The following is a 27,626-nucleotide window of genomic DNA, read 5'->3' as shown; positions in this document are numbered from 1 at the left end:
TTCCAGTTGATTCTGTGACATGCTTGAAGTGCATGGTCTGACAGGCATGTTTTACCATAGCGGAGGAATTTAATGTGGCATTTGTGTTCGTCTTTTCTTGGGAAGCTCCCACATTTTAGCTATCCAGGTGTCTACCAGATTCCCTGCTCTTGTGGGTTATCATATTTCGGACAAACAGGAAGATCTGCTCTGATCCGGTTAGAAGAACACAAGTCGTATATCCAGTACCTTGAACCTGAACAGTCTGGACTTGCAGAGCATGCCATCAACACCAGACAGAGTTCAGTGGAAGAAGACAAAAGTCATTCACAAAAGTTGGTTCCTAATGGAACAGCTTTACAAAGAAACATGTGAAATGTTACTCACTCCCCTAATCTAAACATATCCGATGGTCTACGTCTTTCCCCCTTATGGGAGATAGTACTTTATAAATCAGCAAATCTTTCCTAACTTGTAATTGTATACACATATACATATTTATATATATTAAAAAAAAAACATTTTTTTTAAAAATAAATTTAGGAAATTTAACCTTAGCTACTTAGGTGGCACTTTGTGAATATAACAGTTATTGTTTAATTAGCCTTTGTCCCTGTACTGATGATGCCTGTGATACTCAGGTGAAAATTCTACGAATAAAGAATAATTTACATGAGTTAATTCCGTTATTATAAGTAATGATGTGCCCTGTTTCCACTATGTAGATAGGTTGCAAGTAGGGAAGGGGATCTTTGGATGAGCTGAATATACTCTTTAATTTTGCTGGAGGTTTGAAAGTTGCCTTAATGTTGTATTTATGTAGTGTTCTATCTATTTTTTCTGATATTCCCCTAATGTATGGTTATAGGTGTGGCATTCTTGTAATCTTTTTTGCTTTTAATGGGATTATTGTGGAGAATCACGTGAACTGTTTTTTTTTGTTGTAGCTATTTTTTATAAATGTTTGGCTAATAATTTCATATTCTTTCTTTAGCACCTACTCATTGGAGCAAATTGTTAGAGCTCTATATTTGAGGGTGCTGATGACACCCATTTTTTGTGTTGGATGGTGGTATGAATTTTTGTGTATGTATTGGCCTATGCATATAAGTTTGTGGCAGACTTAGAGAAGACATGACAAGTGTGTCTAGAAAAGGAAGAGAGTTATTGTTTTCAATCTCAATGGTAATTTGGATACATTTGTGTTGCTGGTTCAAGTAGCTTAGGAATGTATTTAATGTTTCATGGCTGTGGGGTCATTAAGATTGTGGTCATCCTCTGGATCTTTTTCCTGCCATTCTGACAAAAAAAAAAAAAAAAAAGAAGTTTTTGTGAACTTTTCCCATTTCTATTCCGTTTAACTGGCAATACCCCCCCCCCCCCAAATTAGTTCTGTTCACATATTCCTGAATGCAAACAATGTCAAGCACCTTCCTAATATCTTCATTTTTAATATGATTCTGCCTGATGCCATCTGCTCACTCCTCTAATCTTTCTCAGGGCTTTCATATCTATGAGCTCTAATCTTTTATCAAGTGTTTTATTTCTAACCCAGCTCCTGGATTCATAAGTTTAAATTGGTTTCAACACTGTCCTATGTACTGTGAGTTTAGCGTTTTGATTAATTTCTCTCTTATTCCATATAAATTTATTCAACTGGCATCCGACCATACCTGCTTTGCTTATTCTGTTGTCTATTTCCAAATTCAATTTGCCATCTTTACTAAACAATATACCTTAAATAGCTGAAATATTTTACTTGTTCTATAGATTCTCCATTGAGAATGTAGCTAACATTTTTTATGTTCTTGCGCTTATTTTCATACCAAGTTTGTTACAGCTTTAATTCAATTTAGTCATAGAATTCTGGAGACTTGTATTGGATGTGTTGATGTACAACACCAACTGCATAAAGCAAACAGCTAAGTTTTGTATCTCCAATTTTAATATCAAATTTAATGCCCCCTTTCTTTCATAATGTGACCATATAGATGATAAATAAAAGTGGAGATAATGTGCATCCATGTCTTACCCCTGATTTTACATCAAACCATCTTCCTCCAATTCCAACTGCTGAATCACAACTTAAATATGAGCTATGTATTGCCCTGTATAATGTTCCATCTACCCCATATAACTGTAGTTTTTTGAAAAGGTTTTCTCTTGGGCACTATGTCATATGCCTTTTCAGATCTACTAAACTTAAATACAAATTCCTGTCATATTCCCATGATTTCTCAACTATTTGTCATAAAGTGTAAATCTTATCTTGATATCTGCTATTCAGCCTGAGCCTAGCTTTTTAAAGTTTGAAGCTTTGATATGGCTACAGCTACTACTGTCCTTAGATATGGTCATATGGTCAGCTGGGTTCAAAAGAAATGAGAAAACAACTGAAAAGATCCAGTAGAGGATACTAAGATGATGAGTGGCTTGTGCATATGAGAATAGACTAAAGGAATGTGACCTTCAAAGTTTAAGTAATAAACAAAAGAGAGAATATGATAGAAACATAAGTTAGTAAGAAGATTGCAGTATACACATAGAATGAGATTTTATAGCTCAAAGCAGAAGAACACAGGATCATTCCTAGGAAATGAGTAAGAATGCAGCTAGGAAGCAAGTAAGGTTCAGATTCTTTACATGGAACGTGGTATGTGGAATGAAGTACCAATGGATGTTGTGAGTACATCTTCAGTGAATGCTTTTAAAGAAAGATATGATCCTTTAGTAATATGTGGCCTGGAAGGGTCCTTCTCTTAATGAATCATTGACTACCTGAAAGAACCAATATAATAATAATTGAAGGAAAAATTTAAAGAACAAGTTGGACTTAGGCCAAATAAAATACTAGACTCTCTCAACATATAATAAACACTCAAAGCATGGGAATACAATAAGCAATTTCTATTTAATCTTTTTACTTTCGATGCACATGAAGTTAACACAGTAAAAATGGATTAAAACACTAAATCTGTATGGTGTAAACAGAAAGCAGGAGGATGATTTGATATTAAATTAGGTATGCACACATCTTCACTGCTATTTATCATCTAAATGGACCACCTCATTAAAGAAAGAAAACTGGTACTAAAGCTGATATTCAAATAGGATAAATTACATTTGGTTCTTTAATCTCCAAAAGTGATACTATCCACTTATATAAATTTATATCTCATGCAAGTCTTTAACTAAATTAAATAATTGCTGTGACAACTCTGGTATAAGAATGGGCAATAAAAATAACCTATGGAAATAGTAGAAAAATACAAAACCTTAACAAGCACAATTTTTATTGACAACAGCAAATTAAATAGAGAAAGAGGATAATATAATAAGTAAGGCTGGTACTGTACAGTCAAAGAAATTTATATAGAATGAATATACTGAATATAATATCAGTGCATATCTCCAGGATTCACTAACTAAACTGAATAACAGCTGTAACAAATTTGGCATGAAAATCCTGGAGACATGCACTAGATGTGTTTAGGAGTACAACAACATCTGCATAAAGCAAAGAGCTAAGTTTGACATCTCCAATTCTAATATCAAGCTTGATGCCTTTTTCTTTCATAATATGATTAATACAGATGATTGATATAGATGAATAAGAGTGGAGATAATGTGCATCCTTGTCTTACCTCTGATTTTACATCAAACAATCTTCCTGTATTTCCATCAATTCTAACTGCTGACTGAAAACTTAAATACAGACTATGTATTGCTCTGTAAAATGTTCCATTCGCTCCATATAATTGTAGTGTTTTGAAAAGTTTTTCTCTGGGTATCTTGTTGTATTCCTTTACCAGATCTACGATTTCTCAACTATTTGTATTAAAGTGAAAATCTGATCTTGACAACCATTATTTGGCCTGAACCCAGCTTGTTCTTCCACAATCTTAACCTCTTTTCAAATATGCGTGCATCAATCTTAATGTAACACTTAGCAGAGAAATTCCTCTGTAATTCTCACACTCAGCTTTATTCCCTTTTTTATAGATTGGTACTATGACAGCTCTACTCCAATCATTGGGAATTCAACTTTCTGTCCAAGCCTTCTGAATTATGCAGTGTTGCCAGTGCAAAACTTTTATACCTACATACTTAAGCATTTCTGGTCAAATATCATTTACTTCAGCTGCCTTTCCACATTTCAAGTTTTTGACAGCTTTTTCCACCTCAAGAATTGATATATACTTCTCTTTGCATTTCTCCTGAAAATTTTTTAGTATGATTCTGTCACTGCTTGGTTCATTTAATAGTCTTTCAAAGTAATTACTCCAGATATCTAGGGTATCCTTATTTTCGGTTTTCATGTCACCTTTATCATCTTTGATTCCTCTTACAGGACTCTTTCCTCCATTTCTAAGCTTCTTCAATAGCCTGCAGAATATTTTGCCACCTTTGCAATATTTGTTTTCTATACTTTTACCAAAATTCTTAGGGCATCTACTGACTTATTTGATAGGAACTTTTGGCATGTGTTATTCTTTTCTAGGACTGCTTCTTTAACTTGTGTCCACCATGGTGTTCTTATTTTTTTTATCCTTGCAGACAACTTCACCACATACTTCTCTGGCTGAATCAGTCTTCTTCAGAGTTTGCCAATGAGACTCAAAAGTTTGGTAATTGTTTTCAATTTGTTTAATTTTTTCTTCAATAATGTTTGTATAGTCGAACTACAATTTACCTGTAAAAGATGCTCAACTTCAATTCTTTTTAAAACTTTCTTACATACTGTTCTTTTCAATGTGATATGCATTTTTACCATTACTTAGTACTAAGTAATGGTCACTTCCAATTTCTAATCTCCATACACTCTTTTCTAACCAGCTTTATGATATCACTATGAACAATGACATGGTCAATGAGGCTTTTCTTATTTCTTGTGTCTTCTCTCCATATGAACTTGTGCACATCTTTATGTTGAATCATGGTGTTAGTAGCTTTTAATTTTTTCAGAAAATGACAACGTATATGTACTAGAATATTAATTAAAAACTTTAATCAATCTCTTCTTCTTTTCAGTCATTTTCTGTCCACTTCTGGACGAAGGCCTCCTCCAGTTCTTTCCACCTTTCTCTGTTCTTGGCAATGGTTGACCAATTTTCCCCAACAAAATTTGACAAATCATCACTCCACCTTCTTTTAGGATGTCCTCGGCCTCATTTCCCTCCTTTAGGAATCCGGTTCATCAGTATGGTGGTCCATCACTCATCTTCTTTTCTGGATAGATGTTAGATGTCCGGCCCATTTCCATTTTAGTCGCTTGTGGTGAAGAATGATGTCAGTGATGTGAGTCTGGCTTCTTATCCAGGTGCTTTGCTTCTTATCTATGATTGTGAAACTTGGTCGCTAACAAAAGCACTGGCAAATTAATTAACAACAACTCAAAGAAAAATTGGAAGGTTGATGCTAGGCATCACATTAAAAGATAAGAAGCAAAGCATGACTAGAAGTATACACTGGTTAAATGTCTTCCTTTTTAAACAGAGTGGGACATCATTGTTTTGAAAAATGCTTTTCAGTTTTCTGAATGCACTCCAGGCAAGTTGAACTCTCCTATTTATTTCCTTTTGGAGTCCACAGCTTAGATCAACGAGATGACCTAAGTATGTATATGAAGAGACTCTTTACAGGAAATTGTTTTCTATTATTATGTTTTTTGGTGTTACAAAATGATTAAACATGATTTTAGTCTTTTCTCTGTTTATCTTTAGACCGACTTTTTTGCTTTCATGATATAGGTCTTCTGGAGTGTTTGCAAAAATTAAGATATCATCTGCATATCTTAGGAGCGTTAAGTTTCTGTTATTAATTTTTATACCAAGGTTTGTCCAGTTTATATTATTAAATATTTCTTGAAGGACTGCTGTAAAGATTTTGGGTGAGGAGTCTCCTTGTCAGATACCTTTTTCAATTGATATTTTATTGCTACTCATATGAAGTTGGACTGTTGCTGTTGCAGTGTGGTATATTGCCTGGAGGAGTTCCACATATTCTCCAGGAACTCCCTGATTTTGGTGTGCTTTGATTATTGCATTAGTTTTGATGGAATCAAATGCTTTTTCATAATCAATGAAGGCTAAACAGAGAGGCAATTGGTTTTCTTCTGCTTTTTCTATAATTTGTTTTACTGCATGAATATGATCAATTGTGTTAAAGCCTTTACGGAATCCTGCTAGTTCTACTGGTTGATTTGAGTCTAGAAGAGGTGTTAACCTGTTTGTTATTATTTTTGTGAGAATTCTGTACAGATTAGAGAGAATACTAATTGGTCTATAGTTCTTTACTTCTTCTTTGTCCCCTTTTTTTTTAACTAACAGTATCAGAGTAGCATTTTTCCAATTTTCCGGTATCTTTAATCAATACCTTCATATATTTCAGCAATGTTACATTGCCATCTTCAGGGTTCACAAAACAATGATACCTGCACACAGGCACCAACACTAAGCAAATGAGACTGAAGAAAAACAACTGAAGTCAGTCCTAGAGTCCTAAAGGTGCCCCTAGCAAGCTAAATTAGGTTGTGTTGGCTGTTGGGCTGATGTTCTTAGAATGCAAGCTTCCCAAATTTGAGGCAGTCTCATGCACCCAAGAAATAATCAAGGAATTCCTGATTCGATAAATAATCTTTCATATTTGTACTTGCTGCGATGTAATAAAGTGGCCTTCTTCTAGCACATTCTGTGATGGGTTTCCAATGCATGGTCAGCAGATCTTGAGTGGCTATATTGGTGAAACCAGATGTAGTCCTTGTGTTCGGATATCCTGATATTGGCTGTATCATATTAAATCATGTATCATGCCATATTAATATGGCAATATCATATTAAAAACAAGGATATTAGGTAAGAACTTGATATTGTCAGCATCCAGGAATGCGTTAGCAGAGCTAATCTCAGGTGGTATGGTCACCTGAATACAGAATGCGTGTATAGAGGCTTAAGTGCTGTGAAGACATAATGTTGGAGGTTTAATGGATTTTTAACAACACTCGGAAAGGATTAAAAAGAATTTAATACTCCCTATATTTCGTCCTAGTCACTAGGACATCTACGGGGATTACAAAAATAACTAATGTAACATAACACAAATATCATACAACACTAAGCCCAACCACATGGGTGACACTACAGTCCTATCTAGGTGGAGCGCCCTCTAAGGGCGGTTGTAGGTGGCCTGGAATATAAAGTAGGATCTCTGGTGATGAGTGTTTCCCAAATTTTCAGAAGCTTAATGCAACCGTATTTATTAAGATTTGGTTGATTTTGAAGAGCTGCTGCTGCTTCTAAGAATAGTCTCTCTTTCTTGAATTTGCTGTGATGGAGCATGATGGTTTTCTTCCATGATACTCTGTGGGTGGTGTCCAAGACATGGTCAGCCAAACCTGAATGACCATAGTTGTGTTTACAGATGTAAGACTTGTGTTCCTCCAAGCGGATGGATGTTGATCTGCCTGTCTGTCCAAAGTATGCCAGCTTACAGGAACAGGGTACTTTGTAAATTCCAGGCAGAGAGAGAGAGAGAGGAGGGAGCTGATCTTTTGTAGAATGGATAAGGGTAGCAAGTTTGCGGTGGGGTTTATGTGCTGTGTGTAGGTTGTACTTTTTTAGAATCCTGGCTATTTTTTCAGATGTGCCACGGATGTAGGGTATGGTGATGGCATTTTTAAATTCTTGTTGACGAGAAGGACCGGGAATCGGAGAGGAAAGTGTTGTGTATGTAGTTAAGCTCAGTAGTGATAACAAAGATTGTGGGCTCTCTTGGTAAGAGTTTTAATAATGCCATATTGTTGAGAGGGGTGGTGGTGTGAGAGCTTGTGAATGTATCTGCCTGTGTGTGTGGGTTTTCTGTATACAGGGAAGGCAAGTGTATCATTAGGCAGGCGTGTGACTAAGGTGTCTAGGAAGGGTAAACAATTGTTCTTTTCCTTTTCCATAGTAAACTGGATTCTTGGATGTAGGCTATTGAGATGACTGAGGAAGGAGTCTAATGTGTCTGGGCCATGAGGCCAAATAGAGAACACATCATCTACATATCTTAGCCAGATAGAAGGTTTGAGCGGGGCTGAGTCTATGGCTTGTTTTTCAAAATCTTCCATATAGAAATTGGCAAGGGGGGGAACCCATAGCAGTTCCCTCTATCTGCTTGTAGATTTTGTTCTTCGAAGAAAAATACCCAGAGTTAATGGCAAAGGAAAAGACATTTAAGATGTCAGAAGGGAAAACTTTTTGTAAGAGAGATAAGGTGTCAGTTAAGGGAATATTAGTAAACAAAGATTAGATATCAAAGATTACCAATATGTCTGCTTTATTCAAGGTTATATTTTCTATGAGGGCTTTAAAGTGGGTCGAGTTATGAAGTTAGTCAACATTATGAATACAGAATGGGCGAGGAAACTTTAGCAAAACAAGTGTTCTCCACCAGGTTGGCAGGAAAACGACCCAGAGGAAGACCAAGATATAGATGGATTGATATGGTACAAAGTGCCTTAGATGATAGAAATATAAGATCTGATAATGTTGGGGTCTTGACAAGTAACAGACTGATTTGGAGGAAAATTGTAGATAAGAAGTTAGTAATGATGTAAATTTTTCATGTAGTACTATCAATTCTTGTACACCCCTTAAGGATACATGGCAGGAATTTGATGATGATGATGATATTGGCTGTCCTGCCTGTTTGTCTATAGTAGGACAGTTTGCCTCTGCAAGGGACCTGGTATATTGCAGGTAGTCTGGGGGAAATGGCTGGTCTTTGGTGGAGTGGATAAGAGATGCCAATTTCTTATGTGGTTTGTAACTAGTTGTGAGGTCATATTTTCCTAGGATTTTTGTTAGTTTTTTGGATGTACCTTGGATATAAGGAATGGTGATAGATTTAGAGTAATCTCTGTTACGAAGGGGGGGGGGGTGTAGCCATTGTGTAAGAAGGTGTTCAGGATATGGTTAAGTTCAGTAGTTAGGTTATCTGAACTGATTAATTTTGCCCTGATATATAGTTTTTATAATCCCATATTGTTGGGGGGAGGAGAGAACTGTGGTGAATGTATCTACTTGTATGTATAGGTTTTCTGTAAACAGAAAAGCCAGAGATCCATCAGGCTGGAGTGTAATCAGAGTGTCTAGGAAAGGGAGACTGTTGTTGTTTTCCATTTTCCAAGGTAAACTTGGACCCTGTGGTGATGACTGTTTAAGTGTGTTAAGAAATTGTGGAGAGTATCCAGGCCATGTGGCCAAATAGTGAACACATCATCCAATGAACAAATAGTCTGAGTTCATGGTGAACTGAAATAAGGCTGAGATATCAGGAGGAAATTTGGCTTGGATGAAGTCTAAAGTATCTTGGAGTGGGACTTTGGTAAATAAGGAGAAGACATCAAAACTGACCATTATGTCAGTGTGTTGGAGTGAGAGGTTTTCTATACTGGCTTTAAAGTGGAATGAATTTTTTTTTGGTGTGTTGCCAGTATATTGTGTGAGTATGTTGGCTAATTTGTATGTGAGGGAATCAATACCATCCACAATGGTACATTCTGCTTATGGATTTTTGGTAGTTCATATATTTGAAGGGGTGGGGTCTAAAGTTAAAAGGTTTCAGCATGTTAATAACTTCCATAGACCAAGAGGTAACCTTCTTTAGGAGTCTATGGAATGTTCTATTTTGGGAGCTGGTGGCTTCGTATTCTAATGGGAGGGAGGTAGATCGATCTAAAAGTAAAGAGCTTACCTGTGTAGTCTGTTTGGTTTAGAAATACAGTGGCATTTCCTTTATTCGCTTTAGTAATTATTATTTTACTGTTGTTTTTCATTTCTTCCAGAGCTTTGAATTCTTCTTTTGATAGGTTGCTTTTTGGCAAAAAAGTGTAAGAACACTAGCTACATCCAGATATTCTTGGAAATATGGTTGGTCATACCTTGTGCTACCTGCATCGAAATTTTTTCTGCGGGGATCTTTTATGGTGCTATGGTGATGTTGTAGCCATGCACTACTGTGCTAATTTCTTTTTTAACACATTCATTGCCAATCGCGCGATGTGAGTTCTCACCAAACGGCCGATCACGCATTATCGCATGGACGTCGCTAACTAAATAAAGAAGTAAAAAAAATTTGCCCACCACACGAAATTCCAATTTTCAGCTTGACAATGAAAGTGTTAACCTATCGAAATTTTCAATGTGCAACATCGTATTCTTCATCATCATCATCAAATTCCTGCCATGTACCCTCAAAGGGTGTACAGGATATAATAGTACTACATGAAAAATTTACATCATTACTAACGTCCTATCTACAATTTTCCTCCAGATCAATCTGTTACTTGTCAAGACCCCAATATTATCAGATTTTATATTTCTGTCGTCTAAGGCACTTTGTACCGTATCAATCCACCTATATCTTGGTCTTCCTCTGGGTCGTTTTCCTGCCAACCTGGCGGAGAACACTTGTTTTGCTAATCTTTCCTCACCCATTCTGTTTAAGTGACCATAATTAGCTCATCTAACGCATTCCTGGATGCTGACAATGTCAAGTTCTTTCCTAATATCCTCATTTTTAATATGATATTGCCATTGCTGGCATCTGTTCACGCCTCTAATCTTTCTCAGAATTCTCATATCTATGGTCTCTAGTCTTTGGTCAAGTGTTTTACTTCTGACCCAGCTCTCAGATGCCCCATAAATTAAAACTGGTTTGAATGTCTTGTATACAGCTAATTTAGTGTTCCAACTAATTTCTCTCTTATTCCATATGAATTTAGTCAAATGACTTCCTACCATACCAGCTTTATTGATTCTGTTGTCTATTTCCATATTTAATTTACCATCTTCACTAAAAATTGTGCCTAAGTAGGTGAAATATTTTACTTGTTCCACAGGTTCTCCATTCACAATGCAGTTGACACTTTGTCTTTTTATTGCTGACCTTCATACCATATCTATTACAACAGTTATTCAATTTAGTTAAGGAATCTTGCAGTCTCATGGCAGATTTATTGATAAGTATAACATTGTCTGCATAAAGCAAAGAACTGACATTAACATCTCCAATTTTAATATCATGTTTAATACCACTTTCCTTTATAATGTGATCCATATAGATAATGAATAACAGAGGGGATAATGTACATCCTTGTCTCACACCAGATTTAACATTAAACCATCTTCCTGAACTTCCTTCAATTCTAACTGCTGACTTACAACTCAAATACAGACTAAGTATTGCTTGATATAATGCCCCATTGACACCATATAACTGCAGCATATTGAATAGCTTCTCTCTTGGCACCTTGTAATATGCCTTTTCCAGATGGACAAAACTTAAATACAGATCTTTGTTATATTCCCAGGCTTTCTGAACTATTTGTCGTAAAGTGAAGATCTGATCCTGACAGCCTCTATTTGGCCTGAATCCAGCTTGTTCTTCACCAAGCTTTTCTTCCACAATTCTTCTCAACCGTTTCTCAAGTATGCTTGCATAGATCTTGCCAGGAATACTCAGTAGGGAAATACCTCTGTAATTCTCACATTCAGTTTTATTTCCCTTTTTATATATGGGCACTATTAGAGCTCTACTCCAATCATCAGGAATTCGTCCCTCTGTCCAGGCTTTCTGAACTATGCAGTGCAGCCACTGCAAGACTTTTATACCACCATACCTCAGCATTTCTGGTCGAATATCATCTACTCCTGCTGCCTTTCCACATTTCAAGACTTTGATGGCTTTTTCTACTTCAAGTATGAATATGTATTCCTGACTATATGCCAGTTGGTCTATCCCTGCGTGTTTCATTTAGCAATTTCTCAAAGTAATTACTCCATACTTCAAGGATATCTTTTTCTCCTGTTTTCATGTCACCTTTATCATTTCTAACTCCTTTTACAGTACTCTTTCCTTCATTTCTAAGCTTCATCAACAACCTCCAAAATATTTTGCCACCTTCTTGATATTTATTTTCTATGTTCTTGCCAAAGACCTCCCATGACTTTTGTTTGGCTAGTTTTACACAGTGTTTAGCTTTCTTACATTTGTCTCTGTATTCTCTAAGAACACAAGCTGACTTATTTGCCAGGAACTTTTGATATGCTTTCTTCTTTTCCTTCACTGCCTCTTTAACTTCCTGTGGTCACCACTGAGTTCTGATTTTTCTATCCTTGCTGACAACCTCACCACATGCCTCTCTGGCTGAATCAATCAAGTGTTAGATCCTGAATGGAGAGCTTTACAAGTAAATTCTTTATTCAGGATTTAACAAGATAACTACTACTAATTAAGGAGATATCTGCACATCAGCTAATAATTATGAAGTACTGTTTTATGTTTTGTAATAATGTGTTGTCCATGTGTGCCATATAGGGAGAGTTATTGCTAAGTTATTTGTAATTCCCAAGTAAGCTGTCTAGTACATCATTGCAAAATTCTGAGAAAAATTATAAGTAGTAATCCGGAATAATCGCATATAATCTGTACGAGTTGAGCGTAGCGATGGAGGCTATACCTACACGGAAAAATGATGTCAGAGCGGCTACCTAGAATAATGTAACCTGACAGGTTAGGGAGAGTGTAGGATCACCTAAGGGGCATGAACGATGGGGTTCGTGGGTGAAAACCACACTGAATAGAGGGCGCCCGAATAGGGCTAATAAAAGACAAAGCATGCCGTTTTAGGAGGCTTTTTGACCTTTTGATCTTTGGGTGCCGGATTTGAGTTTTAGGGGAGTTGGTCGGAGGATTTGTAAGAGAGCAGTGGGTCGACTACGGTAATGACGGACGGCAGGTTCTTTTCTTGAGAATGCTTGAAGATTTTCAAGCGGAGCTGATCGCGATACGATGGCCTATGTGGAATTGAGCCTTAGCAGAATGTCCCATTGGAGAAAGTTTCCTGCAGAACGGTAGACAGCATGCAACAGTCGGAAACGATTAGAAGAAAAAGCGTAGTACATCGCCAGGTGCAAAGACGGTCGAAGAATAGGCAGTAAGGTAATCCAGTCCTACATGAGATGGTGGCATGAAATCTGAAAAGATCCGGTAATGTAACAGTTTTCGTTCTATGTTAAAATTTGTTTAGAAGAACAAGAAATTTGTGTGCACTGTAACTAAAGGACACTAGTAGAGAACTTTTAGTGAGAATTTGACTGAATTAATTAGACCCTTGTGGAACAAAGAAGAGTTGTTAATAGGCAGTAATTTGTGAATGGCTAGGCTTGCTTAAACAAAATTTAGAATTAAGAATAATTATTGATAGAGTATTAATGAAAGTGTTCAATGCGTGTTCTGTGAATAACTTGTGAAAGGAATTATATGGTAGTAGTATTATGCTTAAATCTAATCTTATCCTTTCATAATTGAAGGATTTAACTTACTCAGATTCATTGTGATTCAGCATAACCCTTAACTTAGAGTGAATTTTGATCCATTGAGTATTTAACTTACATAACTGTAAATGTTTTATGTTTTCCAATAAACGTGTTTTGTACCTTATGTCTGAGTTATGCCTGATTACGAATTCAAACCACCACTTATGAAATAGAACCTTTTTGGCGGGAAGGAATTTAGATATAATTGCTTAAGTGAGATTCGGTCTATGACTGCTAACTGAATCTGCACAGCGCTAGCATGAGATAAAATATTGTGTGTGTATCCTTTTAAAATTTCAATTATTTCCCTGAACAAGAGTCTCATCTGTTATAGGATATTGGCTGGTGCAGCAAAATATAAATTTTGCCAATATTCGAAGAGGAGATAGATCTGAATTAATATCTTAAGGGCATGACAGTAGATTGGAAGGAGAGTTATTATAGAGGTAGAATAAGATATAATCAAGGGTAAGCAGCGACATAACAATAGAGTAGCCAGTAGGAATTTGATTGTATAAGGATTTAAGTAAGCAAAAGGATAAATTCAATAAACAGTAAATTAATGTATAATAAGATAAAACGGACTAAATATAACAATAGACTATACTTTTTAACACAAGGTTTTCTTCAAGGCTTGCAACTGAATCTCTAAAGTTTGGTTCCTGTTCACAAACTCTTTCATTTTTTCTTCAATAATCTTTGTGTATTTTAGTCTACAGTTTACATCTGAGAGCTGCTCAACTTTAATTCGCTTTAAAACTTTCTTACATGTTATTCTTTTCAATATGAAATTCAATTTTATCCTGCTCAGGACTAAATAGTGATCACTTCCAATTTCAAATCCTCTGTACACTCTGGTGTCCTGTACAAGGGAGAAAACACCACTATCAATAGTAACATAGTCAATGAGACTTTTCTTATTTCTTGCCTCTTCTCTCCATGTGAATTTGGGCACATTTTTATGTTGGAACATGATGTTAGTAATAACCAGTCCATGTCCTGAGCAGAAATCCAACAAAAAAGGATCTTTTCCTTTTTCATTGTGTCAGATGCTTTCTCTAAATCCTCAAAAAAATTCCTCCACTTCTACTTTAGTAGAACTTTCTGTGGAACCATAGGCACAAATAAGTCTTATTGTCCAGTTCCCCATTCTGATATTTGCCCACATCACTCTACTTGAGAAGACTGCCAGCCATTCAAGAAGATTAGCCTCTTAATTAGTGTTGAATACTATGGCTACTCCTTCTTTTCCTTGATTGTCATTGCCTGAATATAACATTGTGTATTTATTGCTCAGAAAGATTTCACCAGTTTTTGTCTTTTTTTGTTTCAGTCACCCCTATTATGTCGATCTGGTACTTATCTAATTCCTCAGCTAGCTCCATTTCTTTGGCATTCAGGCTTCTTATGTTGATAATACCGATCTTTAACTCTGGTGATGTTGAGTTGTGGTGTTTTTTCAGATTTGTTCCAGTAGCTGATTTTTTGCTGTTCACCCTGGTTCCCTGGTGAAAACAACAGGGGCCTTGTTTAACCGGGCAAAGCCCCAGACAGCATGAAATTTTGTCACGTTGTACCATCATTTTGTATATTGGTTTTAAGCTAATAAGAATACAATTTGGTCGACTAAATCCCAAATTGCCAGCCCATCCTTGTTCGTTCAGTGTCCAGGTAGATACCCAATAGGTTGCACCACGAGAAGGTGAGGATTGAACATTAGGTCAGAAGCCCTGGTTGGTTCTCCGCATTCCTTTAAAAGCTATGCGGAGGTCTCCTCTCAGTTATACAGCTTTGACCCTTAAGCACCTCATCATATTCTTTTAAATTCTTTTTCTGCTGAAGAGTTCGAGACATCAGAAAAGATTGTCTAAAGGTTGATGTTCAGTGCAGCGGCAAGCTCCTCCTCTTGCGCACAAATAGCCTCGTTGGTGTCGGCCAAGAGAATGTGCGTGGCAGCAATCTTTTCATGTAGAAGAGCGAAGCTAGTGCATCAGTATATGTCAAGAGCCTTTGGCGATGTGATTCGGTGTTTTAGTTTTACATAGTTGAGATGTTAGTAATGACTAGTCTGTGTCCTGAGCAGAAGTCCAGTAAACACTTACCCTATTATTAGCTTTGCCTTTTTCTCCAAATTTTCCCAAAATATTTATACATGTCGGGTGGAATTCATTTCCTACTCTACTGTTCCGATCTCCAACAAGGACCACTTTTTCCATTTTCTTTATGTCACCTATCTGATCTCAAAAAATTCCTCCACTTTATCCTTGGAAGAACCTTCTGTGAGACCTTAGGCACAAATAAGTCTCATTGTCCATGTCCCCATTTTGAAGTCTACCCATATAACTCTACTTAAAACTGTCTTTCAATCAAGAAATTTATCTTCAAGTGTGGTGTTGAATGCCATCACTACTCCTTTCCTTGTTCATTATTGCCTGAAAATAACATCCTGTATTTATTTAGTAAGATCTCACCTGTTTTTGTCTTCTTTGTCTCAGAATGCCAATTATGTCCACATGGTACTTTTCCAATTCTTCTGCAAGTTCAATTTCCTTTCCATTAATACTCCTTATATTTATTGTTCCTATCTTCAGTTCTTCTGGTGTTGGGTTTCTTCTTCTTCTAAATGTTGAATTGGATATTGTATTCCTGGAATTGAATGTTCTTGTAAGAACCAAATGCTGAGTAAAATGTTTTTACTCAGCATTTGTCTTATAAGTGAAGTGAGAGTAGAAGCTATTCTATCATCCCACTGGCCACACAAATAACGTGCAGAAGTTAGAAATGATGCTCATAAACTCATTGACATCTGGCAATCAGTGCACTCCTTTATAGTTAGGCTTTTCATTCATCTCTCAGAGGTAAACAATCATGGGAAATGTCACATGTTATTTTCACAAGTCACATAGTGCTATACACCCACTGTCCAAAAAGAAATCGAACTTTTCGAAAATAGAAGAAACTAGTGGCACCACCTGTTGTATCTTTTTGTTGTCGAAAGCGGAAACCTTGATTAGTGTTGTGTCAACAGTTTGACATTTGTTTCATTGGAAGCCGAGTCATAGTGCCAACAGTGATACTGTGTTTTGATAAATGGTCGGAAAATGAGTTTCAAACAGAGAGCTGCGATTGACTTTTGAGTTAAACTTGGTCAAAGTTTTACCGAAATGCATCATATGTTTCAAAAAGCATACAGTGATGAATGCTTATTGCGTGCTCAAGTTTACAAGTGGTTTAAGCGATTTCAAAGTGGTCGTGAGATGCTTGAGGATGACGAAAAGCCAGGCCAGATGTTAACTTTGCTCAGTCCAAAAACTGGACTGAGCGAAGTTAACATCCAAAAAGTGCATGATTTCATCAAAGAAAACCCAAAATCGTCCATGAGATGATTAAAGATGAATTGGGATTCCAAAATCAAATGTGCACAACATTTTGACCGAGAGTTTGGGCCTTCAAAAATGAAATTCATGATGTTCCCCACAAATTGACACGACCAAAAAAGTATCGAATTGAATACTGCAAGGATCTCATTAAAACCGCTTGTATAGACTCAAATTTTCTTGAAACGATCATTACTGGTGATGAAACATGGTGTTTTGAGTATGAGCCCAAAACAAAGCACCAGAGTGCTGAGTGGAAACACCAGAAGAGGGGGGGGGGCATCCAAAAAAAAAAAAAAAAAAAATTCATTTGGAGAAATCAAAAGTAAAGACAATGCTGATTTGTTTCTACAATTCCAAGGGATTATCTGCAAAGAATTCGTTCCGCCTGACCAAACGGTCAAGGATGAGTTTTATCTCGAAGTTTTAAAGTGATTGATAGCAAGAATTCATCACGTACAGCATGAATATTGTTATGCAGGCAGCTGGTCACTTTTGCACAATAATGCACCATCTTATCGTTCAAACACTGAGAGACAGTTTTTGAGCAAAAACCAAGTCTGTGTGTTGGATCACTCACCGTATTCACCTGATTTAGCACCCTGTGACTTCTTTCTCTTCCCCCGACTTCATTCATTTGCCGATGAAAGGAAAGCCATACGACACCAGTGAAAACGTTCAAGCGGCAGAAACCATGACCTTCAACAGTATCCTAAAAAACAATATAATAAAACTCATTTAACGAATTAATTGATTTCTGTATCAAAGCTGAAGGAGAGTATATTGATTGAAATAAATGATTTGAATAATTAGAACTGGCCTGTGTTTTATTTTCTATCAAAAGTTCGATTTCTTTTTGGACAGAGGGTGTATTATGCAGAAGCTAAAATCTAACTTCATTACAGATTTTAAGTTAATACTACAGGAAAAACATATATTTCTGGATTGCTTTTACATTAATGATTTACTCATTAATATTTTTATTCAGTGACACATGATACTTGCAGGTAAGTTTGTGTAAGTATGTACAAGTAGCTAATCAGGTTGTTTGGAATTACAGCCAAAGCAACTAAGGCTATAAGCCATTCTTTATGTTAGTTTTAATGTTTTTCTGGTAAATCTGTCTGTTTTGCAGGATGATAAACTTGAGCTCTATGGTGAAAAGTCCCCACTAACTATGTATGAGACTAATTAACGCACCTTCAACTGAAAAAGCATAAACAAAAGCAAAGTGCACATACAAAAATGTTTCTTTATATAATAAATTATAAACTAAATTATAAATACTAGCCTCTGCCAGTGCCATAATAGCAATGGTCAACATGAGAGGAATACTCCAAGCCCCCAAATGAAAGTATGCTCCTTTACTATCAACCAATTCTCGAGGTGTTCCTGAATGTCGAAATGACACATGCCAGGAGTACGCAAGGATAACAAACCATATTACAGCTGCCATGAGGAAGTAATATATGAGAATGAAAACTATGACACATGATAAGTTTTCATTGGAGCTAGAGAAAAAAAAAAGTCAGAGTATTAAAAAATCACTTTTAAGATAATGATTATTAAAACTACAAAAAAAAGCACATAAGTTATGATATAAAACTTGAAATTATAAAAAGAAAAAGCAAAAGGAAGAAAAAAAAGTAAAAACTTTTCGGTGAAAGTCAGAAATTATACAACATAAACACCAATTTAAAGACAATGTTCTTTGAAATGTGTGATTAAGCTGAATGTTTGCAAGATGAATTTGTTTTTTCATTATATATATTGTTGAACCTCATTTATGAAATATATAAATTTTATACAAAGATAGACATCGTCATCATCATCATCAATTTCCTGACATGTACCCTTCAAGCTTACTATGACAGCGCTACATAATTAAATTTACATTATTATTAATCTATTATCAACAATTTTCCTCCAAATTAGTCTATTACTTGTAAGCATTCCAATATTGTCATATCTAACATTTTGTTCTAAGGAAGTTCTGACTGAATCAATCCACCTAGACCTTGAGTCTTCCTCTGGGTCTCTTTCCTGCCATCTTGGCATTAACACCTATTTTGCAAACTTTTCCTCACCCATTCTACTTAAGTGGCCATACCACCTTAGATTAGCTATGTCTACACATTCTTGAATACTAATAGTGTCAAGTTCCTTTCTAATATCTTCATTTTTAATATGATTCTGCGATTGATGCCATTGGTCCATTCCTCTAATTTTTCTCAGAACCCTCATATCTATGTTCTCTAGTCTTTGATGAAGTGCTTTATGTCTACCTCAACTGTCAGAATACCTTGATGGACCAGTGATTTCAGTCAGGATTTCTCTATGACTGTAGGTTGTAGAGAGTCTGGCTACTCCTGTCTTGTGTCTTTCTTCTCCACAATTGTGGAGAGGGTTTTCCACTGTCAGATGCATAACTTAAAACTGGTTTGAACACTGTCTTGTATACTGCTAGTTTGGTATTTTGGCGAATATATTCATTCTAATTTCTTTCTTATTCCATAAAAATTTATTCAGCTGGCTGCCCACTATTATATGTATTTCTTATGTTTTCTTTTGTATTAACTTATGTATATGTGCATTGTGAGGTATCTGAATTCTTGCTCTGTAATTCCTTAAATTGTACTTCTTTAGTTGTAATGGAAACTCTCCTTGTATGCCTATTCAGTGCTTAATCTCCTTTGTGCTCTGTGGCCATCACTTAGATTGATCACGTGTGTGAATTAGATTAACAAGGGGATTTCTTTTGGCTAGACCAATTCCCTTGTTACAAATATCTGGAGTTACCTCCTCGTTAGGTTATGGAAAATTTATTTGTTATTGCTGAATCCAGAATCCTTAGATTAGAAAAGCTAGCTCTCAGATAGACACATAGTTAATCATTCTATTAAATTACTTAGTTCAAATTAGCTAAATTTCCTGTCCAACTCTAGTTTGCAGTCGTGGTCTCTGTTAAACAATTAAATTCCGCTCAGGTTCTAATTAATAAGTGGTGCACTGGATTCATTTATCAGGCAACTAATTAGGTAAAAAGTGCAAAGGTTCATTTATTAAAACTTATGCAATACACTTTCACCAAATATACACTCAGCTAAGATAATCACTTTCTTAAGTTATAGAACTTAATATAACAAACTATAATTTATATAGTTGAATCTTGTCATAAGACACTGCCATCAAATCGATTAATTGTCCGTTTGTATTCTTTGATCTACAATTCCTTCCAAGCATTGAATCAATTAACTTCGCGTACGATTATGCTATAACATACTAAACATGCTTGACATTCACAATACATTAGACTATGCTCCTGGGGCTGTAACATTTGCTATAAGACTAAATACTAAAGTCCTGCCTCTTACATAATATGAGCTCTACTAATGAATGTTCCTGTTCACTATTATACAATAATTCTACGATAAAAGAGACTAAGGTTTGTACATTACCGGATCTTTAAGACTTCTTCAGGTCTGTCCCTCAATCTTCAATTCCCTTTACAGCTTACTTATTCTTTGTCCTGGCAGTCGTCTCACCTGGGCCTGGTTTGGAGCTCGCTATTGTGACTTATCCTCTCCGATGTAGATGAGAAACAGCTCTGCTTAAGTTGGTCCACGTGGTCTAGCATGACGGGCAGCTTGCGAAGATTTCCTCTATATGCTGACTAAATGCCCACACCTGGCTTGCTACTTTGCCACTTATCTCTGTCGAGACATCGTTCCATTGGCTGGGTTCACCTACACATCTCAGGGAACAACTCGAGCTCGGGCCCTCGAGAGACAGGCGGCGATGCTGAACAGGAGAGCATGAGGAAAAACTGGAATTCAAGAGAAGAAGGCCTCCCCAAACTGGGGAAGCCAAGCCTTTTTATATTGCACCTTTAGCAGCACCCCTTCTACGTCACACCCTTTCACCCATCACCATTCTTCTGCAAGCAGTTCTGTTCTTCTCTCTTAGTGTCTTCCGGAAAGCTCGTGCGCACACTCACCGTGCTCTGTGCGTACGTGACTGCCGTAGGCTCTGCTGCTAATCTAAGTGTCTCGCTCGTGTACCTTGAACTCATAATTTTACACGTTAACATATATTTCACAAATTATTCTTCCCTTGTTAAACATACAAAGATAGTTAATATTCCTTTACATAGAATCATTCAATGTCAAGATACAATATCTTTAAGGCTTTCCAGTAATTTACAATTCTACTTATATACAAGTATATCCTTGTTGGTGTGTTAAAACTTGTTAAATCCCGAATGAAATATTTCTTAGTGAAATCTCTTCACTAAGAAATATTTAACACCACTATACTAGTTTTTCTTATTCTGTTGTCTATTTCCAGATTTAACTTATCATCCTCACTAAAAACTGTGCCTAAATAGCTGAAATATTTTACTTGCTCTATAGGATCTCCATTCAGAATACAGCTAAAGTTTTCAATGTTCCTGCCCATTTTCAGAGTTTTTTGTTTTTTTATTGCTGATTTTCATGCCAAATTTGTGACAGCTGTTATTCAACTTAGTTAGAGAATTCTGGAGACTTGCAAAAGATGTATTTAGGAATACAACAACATCTGCATAAAGCAAAGGACTAAGTTTGACATCTCCAATTCTAATATCAGGCCTAATACTACTTTCTTTCATAGCATGATCATTATAAATGATGAATAAGAGTGGAGATAATGTGCATCCTTCTCATCCCTGATTTTACATCAAACCATCTTCCTATATTTCCTTCAATTTTAACTGCTGACTGACAGCTTAAATATAGACTATTTATTGCTCTGTATAATGTTCCATTCATCCCATACAACTGTAGTGTTTTGAAAAGCTTTTCTCTGGGCACCTTGTCGTATGCCTTTTCCAGATCTAAAAAACGTAAGTACAGTAAGTGAAAATCTGATATCTTAACAACCACTATTTGGCCTGAACCCAGCTTGTTCTTCTCCAAGTTTCTCTTCCACAATCTTAACCTCTTTTCAATATATCTTGTCCAAACTAGTAATTACTAGTTTGGGCAAGATTAATTACTAGCTTATCATGTGGCAATCTATTGAAGGCCTTTGTAAAATCTAAATATACTATTGTATTGTATCTCCATTGTCTAATGTATTTGTCAGCTTGTTATAATAAGTAAGCAGACTGCTAAAACTTGTGATATAGTTTAATGGAATAAGTACAGCACAGAGAGAAATAATTAAACAGCAGGTTTAATCATTTCAATATGTCTCTGTCACAGAAACATCTTCATGAATACAGTGTTAAAATTGTAATAATACACACAAAAGCACATAAGAATCAATAAGAAGATCACATTTTAGCAATAAGACTGCTAAAATGTGCTCTTCCTTTAGCAAACCCATACTTCCATCAAAGAGAACTCTAATGCTGCTGTCAACCGAGTTCTGAATCTTTGTTTTCACTAGCTTCTCGAATGACTTGACCACAACTCCAGACAAGCAGACATGCCTATAATTCAAAGCCTTAGTCTTATCACTCCCTTTATGAAACAGAACAATTTTGCTCTCTTTCCACTGCTTTGGAACATGGGACAACCTGAGACTTACAGATTATATTATATGTTAAAAAGGTAAGTTAAAACTGTTGTTAACTTCTGGAACATTCCCTCAAGACAAGCAGTGATATACCATCAAGTTTACTCAATTCCTCATATACCTCATTCTCACTCAGCATCAGTGATTCCTCCCCATTCCCACTGTGCTCAAGTTCTGCATTATATTACAATCACAAGAATGGAATACTCAGATGAACTGCTCATTTAACACACCTCTACTATATCCTCTTCAGTGTTTATCATTCTTGGTTGTATTGGTCACAAAAACACTCCCTAGAATTCCTTTTAGCCTTATTTGCTAACTGTTGCTCATACTGCATTTTTGCAGGATGGTGGTGTAAGTGAATATTCAAATATTGGATTCAAAGCACTTTGTCTTCCATGTTATCTTTTCCCCTGACAATGCCTCGATTATCATTAGGTAAAATAATGGAATAAAATTATTCAACTGTAAAAAAATTAAATAATTTTATTCCAATATTTTGATGAACAGTACTTCTGACTTATGTGTTGTGAATAACCATTAAATTCTTTGGTAGAATGATGATGCCATTTAGCTAGACAGGAATTTTTAAGCTATTAGTCAAGATTTTTGTATGTGTAAAATTTGTTTCTAGTCCCATCAGCTTCCTTGTGATGTTCAGTAGTTTATCATTTCCATTAATTCAGGCGTATTCTGAGAAGATGGCCTGATACAGTCTGGTCAAGTTTTCTGAACACATTTTCAAGGTCTCATGCATTTACATGCTAATCTACTGTCTCAGTTCATAAGTGTAAATCTACCTTTATATGATAAGAAAGAGACATTACATTTCAGCATCTTATTCTTCTGAAAACAGGAGTATAACTATGTCTGAGTTTCAGTTATACACTCTACTAAGACAAAAAGAAATACAAGTAAAATTAAGAGAATACAAAGTCAGAAAGTGAAGTATAAAATTAGATAGGAATACCCTAAATGCAATTAAGAGATAATATAAAGAGGAATGCAATCATTCGATTTTCTTAGGATTACTTCATACCAAAAAAACACACAACTCAAACATGATATAGTTAGCCTGGTTAGTTGAGTGGCTAACAAATTGCAAATTGCTCTTCAACCAACAGGCTGCGGGTTTGAATCTCACTGTGAGCAGGAATGTTTGCAGTGTTTATACGTCAGTGCCCAACTCATTGAAGTAGCTTGAAAAAGTTCAATGTTTGGTCTCTACAGCAAAGTTTCCAGATTTTTAAAGTATAATAATAAAAATTAAAAAAAATTAAAATAATTTATATATACATATATATAAATTAGCTCACTTGTGATACTAATGTACTACAGATTTATAATGTTTTGTGGGTAGGTGTTATATAAAAAGAGTACTATTCATTCAAATCTAGAAAAAAATAATTAATTAAGCATGAATATAAAGATTAGCAAATTAAGAGAATTTACAGGTGGGGGTAATACATAAAGAAGAGGACTTACCTCTTAAATCACAACCTCCTTCACTTGCTGCATGTAATACAATTTTAATTCTCAAATTATAAAATTAATGAACTTTGGTAACAAAATATATACATTATCTGATATATGTTGTTTTATTTCTGTCATAAAATGTTTATATCGATAGAGCATGTCAAATGGAGTGTATGAAAACTAAATGCAAGAAAGATAAATGATAATCCTTTACCTTTTCTGTCAAATCCAGAGGTATTTTTAGTTCTTTTTCACCTTTTATTTTTTTAATGCCTGATTTCTTGCTTCTTTCATCATATGCATTAGTATTTTATATTTGAGTTTATACAGTACTTGTCTTCTACAGAGAGATAAGAGCAGGGGGTGCGGGGAAGGCAAATGATCCTCAATCAGCCAAACCAATAATTTTTACTAGTGACTGAACAACAAAGTGAATATAGATGTTCATTAGCAAATACAGAATATTATAACTTTTACATTTCACTGTTATATACTGGACTACGTTACACACTGCTAAAGTAGCTGTCCTTCAGAAACTCAAGCAATCGTTTTTCCTTGTTTCTAAATGCTATCTCATTATCATCGTTCAGTTGGTATTTCCATAATTAAAATCAGCTGAAATGATCACCTTCCTCTTATTAGCCAAAACCAATCTGCCTAAACATTTCCTTGTCATCGCCATCCACATTTCTACACACTTTAGCCAGCAATATTTCTTCCAAGTCATCAAAATCTCCTCTCATCATCCTTATCGAAAATATAGCTCTTCATATCCATCCTTGTCAGTACTTCAAAATCACCCAACCAATGTAGCACTTATACCAAGGATTTCAGAAAAATCAATTCAATCAGTGCAACAAATTCTTTCTTCTTATTTCTAACACTCTTGAAATTCGTAATCAAACATTAACTATTTGTGGATCTGTAGCCATTCCAACCTATCTGCTGTCACTCCTCTACACAATTCCTTTCTTTATTACCTATTCTTTTTTTTTCCTCTCTCCAAAAGACACAACTGATTCTATTCTCATATATCCTAGGCCATCCCCACTTAATTTCCTCCTCTCCCACATCCATAACTCTTCTAGTATCCATGCTCCTTATACTGATATATATATATTTCTCTCAAAATTGTTTTCAATTTCCTTATACACCCTGCATTTTATTTTTCATTATTCCCACTAGTCTTTCACTGCTTTTCTTATAGATTCAACTCCACTTTTATCAGTTCAAAATGTTAAAAAATATGATTAGGATGAAAGAAAAGTTATATAATAAACATAGGAAGAATCCTTACAATTTAGTGTTGAAAATGTCTATAAAAATTTTGCTAAATTGCTTAAAGGAAAAAATAAAGTACACAAAATAAAACTATCTCCTAACAAAATTTCTCTCTTTTATGAACAATAAAAGTAAAGAATGGAGGCAGGTAAACACCATAACTGGCAAGACAAAACAAAAATTTGTGAATTTCCAGAGGGCAAAGATGATGATGCCTCAGTTCTTAATGAAATGAATAAGCTCTTTACTTACTACAGTAGTAGTGATTTTGAACCCATAGACAAAGTACATAAGTCACCGTCATAGATAAAAACTTCAATGTATCTATATGCAGTAAATGAAGATGAAGTAATGAATGTAGTAATCAGAGTAGAAAAAGTGAAACGAAAATAGGATATGATAATAAAAATATCCAAAAACTACATATTATAATTAAACATAAGTTAAAGCTCTTTACACTTGTAAATAAATCTTTTCAACATGGGAATTTATAAAACACTTAAAGGTTGTTTCAGTTTTTTCATTATTTAAAGAAGGTAACAGAAATGAAATGAGAAATTACAGACCATATCAATATTATCTAGTCTCCACGGTTATTGAAATCTTTTAATGATTAAATAACTGCCTAAATTCCATATCCTTTTACATGCCTAATTAGTACACAGCATTAACCATGATATGTTCTGAAACCAAGTGGTTTAGCAATAATGGCCTTAACATTAATACTGATGAGACTAAACACATATGCTTCACCTTAACAGATAAACTATATCACACTATAACCATAAAATGGCACGAAACAAATTGTACTGGTATTCAAAATTGTAACTGTAGTTTAATAAAAAAAAAATCAATAAAGTATTTGGGCTTCCATACTGACAGCAACCTGAAATGGAACTCTCATACAAACAAGTTGAGATCCATAATTAACAGAATATATTATGTTAAAAAATTGTCAATTCAGCATTTTTAAGATGCTTATATTATTCATGGGTAAATTCTTCACCGCAATATGGTATCACCTGTTAGGGTGGAAATTACTACAACAATCTGCTTACTTTGATTTAAAAACAAAATAGAATAATCAGAGCTATAGGCATTACTAATTTCTTCGCATGTTCAACTAGTGACCTGTTTCCATTCTTAACATTCTGCTATTATAGAAACTTTATTTATATAATTGTATACTATATGTAAGAAATAACATTGTAAATTTTTCTGTAATTATTCAACTGTAAAAAAATTAAATAATTTTATTCCAATATTTTGCTGAACAGTACTTCTGACTTATGTGTTGTGAATAACCATTAAATTCTTTGGTAGAATGATGATGCCATTTAGCTAAACAGGAATTTTTAAGCTATTAATCAAGATTTTTGTAAAGCAGACTATGGTTTATATTGTGGCTGGAACTTGCTAGTAGTTCTGGCAAACAATGAAATTTTTCACCAATCTTTTGAGCATTTAGCAACAAGCAGCTACAATAAACTGTCTAATGAAATAAAATCTGTAGCATCAGGTTCCACTTTTAGAAAAAGATTGAGAGAGTACCTCATGGGTCCTAAATAATATGGACTTATTTTAAACACATATTACAGAAAGTTACTGTAAATGTTATATATTATGTCTCCATTATATTCTGTATATATTCGTGTGCCTTCATAGATACAGTCATTAATTTTTTAGAGACTGCATCGCTACACTATCTTTTTATAGCAACTAGTATGGATATGGCCCTTAGTTATACATATGATATAGTTCTTTCTAATTTATTTCCATTTTCTGTTCTTTATTCCAAAGTCTTTTTCTTTTTTACTATCATTCTCTATATTACCACTTGGAAAATAGTAGGATATTTTATCTGATACCACATAACTGCATAAGGGGGGGGGATTCTAAGACTGCAGTAGCAAATTACAGACTAATCAGTATTATATAATACTGATTATATAATTATAGATCAAACAACAACAAACAATTTAAAGCAACTCTAGGCATTGAGATAATGCTGGAAGATGTGGAAAAGCTTGTCCAGTTTCATTCAAGACCTCTTTGAAGAAGAAAAAGAAATCTTTACACATCAATGAAGAAGCTATGTCAGAAACTACATACACAAATTGCAAAGGAAGTCATGACATGTTATTGAGGTACACAAACTGAAATCAATACTATCTTCATATGCTCCTGATCACGATAGAGCATTCAAGAACTGATTTTCATACTGAATTGTGTCTTTATCCTTCTCACCTTCAGAAGAAAACCAAAAAATCTATTGCCTCTCCACATCAAGACTAACAAACATACTTTACTCTTTGTCACCCACCAATGCATGGGAAAGTTCTTGGCTTTCTTCCTCTAAAAATAAGAAGATAAATTCTGACCCTCCAAACACAATCACAGAAATGACAAAAGAACTTAATCCAATAAAACTGACCCTTATAAGAAACACATTCAACTGCCTCACCAAAGGTGCAGTACTATTTAATCATTTAATAAGCTGCAATTCCATACGTGGAGTTATGTCTTGCTATAGAATATGATGCCAAAGAAAATATTTTTTTTACTTTTTTTTTAATTTGCATTTTAATAC

General features: G+C 35.1%; 1 protein-coding gene across 2 annotated transcripts in view; it reads right to left on the bottom strand.

Moving 5' to 3' along the window:
- smo (smoothened, frizzled class receptor) overlaps positions 1-27,626 on the bottom strand; it is a 153,399-nt gene that overhangs the window by 78,842 nt on the left and 46,931 nt on the right. For both annotated transcript variants that reach the window (XM_090411074.1, XM_090411075.1), the window contains one exon: positions 18,009-18,228. In XM_090411074.1, the coding sequence (XP_090267200.1) occupies positions 18,009-18,228 (220 nt within the window). The remainder of the gene's footprint in view (positions 1-18,008; positions 18,229-27,626) is intronic.

Source organism: Typopeltis vanoorti, chromosome 21 (assembly GCF_054136105.1).
Source record: "Typopeltis vanoorti isolate ZY-2024b chromosome 21, IOZ_Tvanoo_1.0, whole genome shotgun sequence".
In the NCBI taxonomy this organism is placed as follows: domain Eukaryota; kingdom Metazoa; phylum Arthropoda; class Arachnida; order Uropygi; family Thelyphonidae; genus Typopeltis; species Typopeltis vanoorti.
This window is presented reverse-complemented; position numbering and strand designations above follow the sequence as displayed.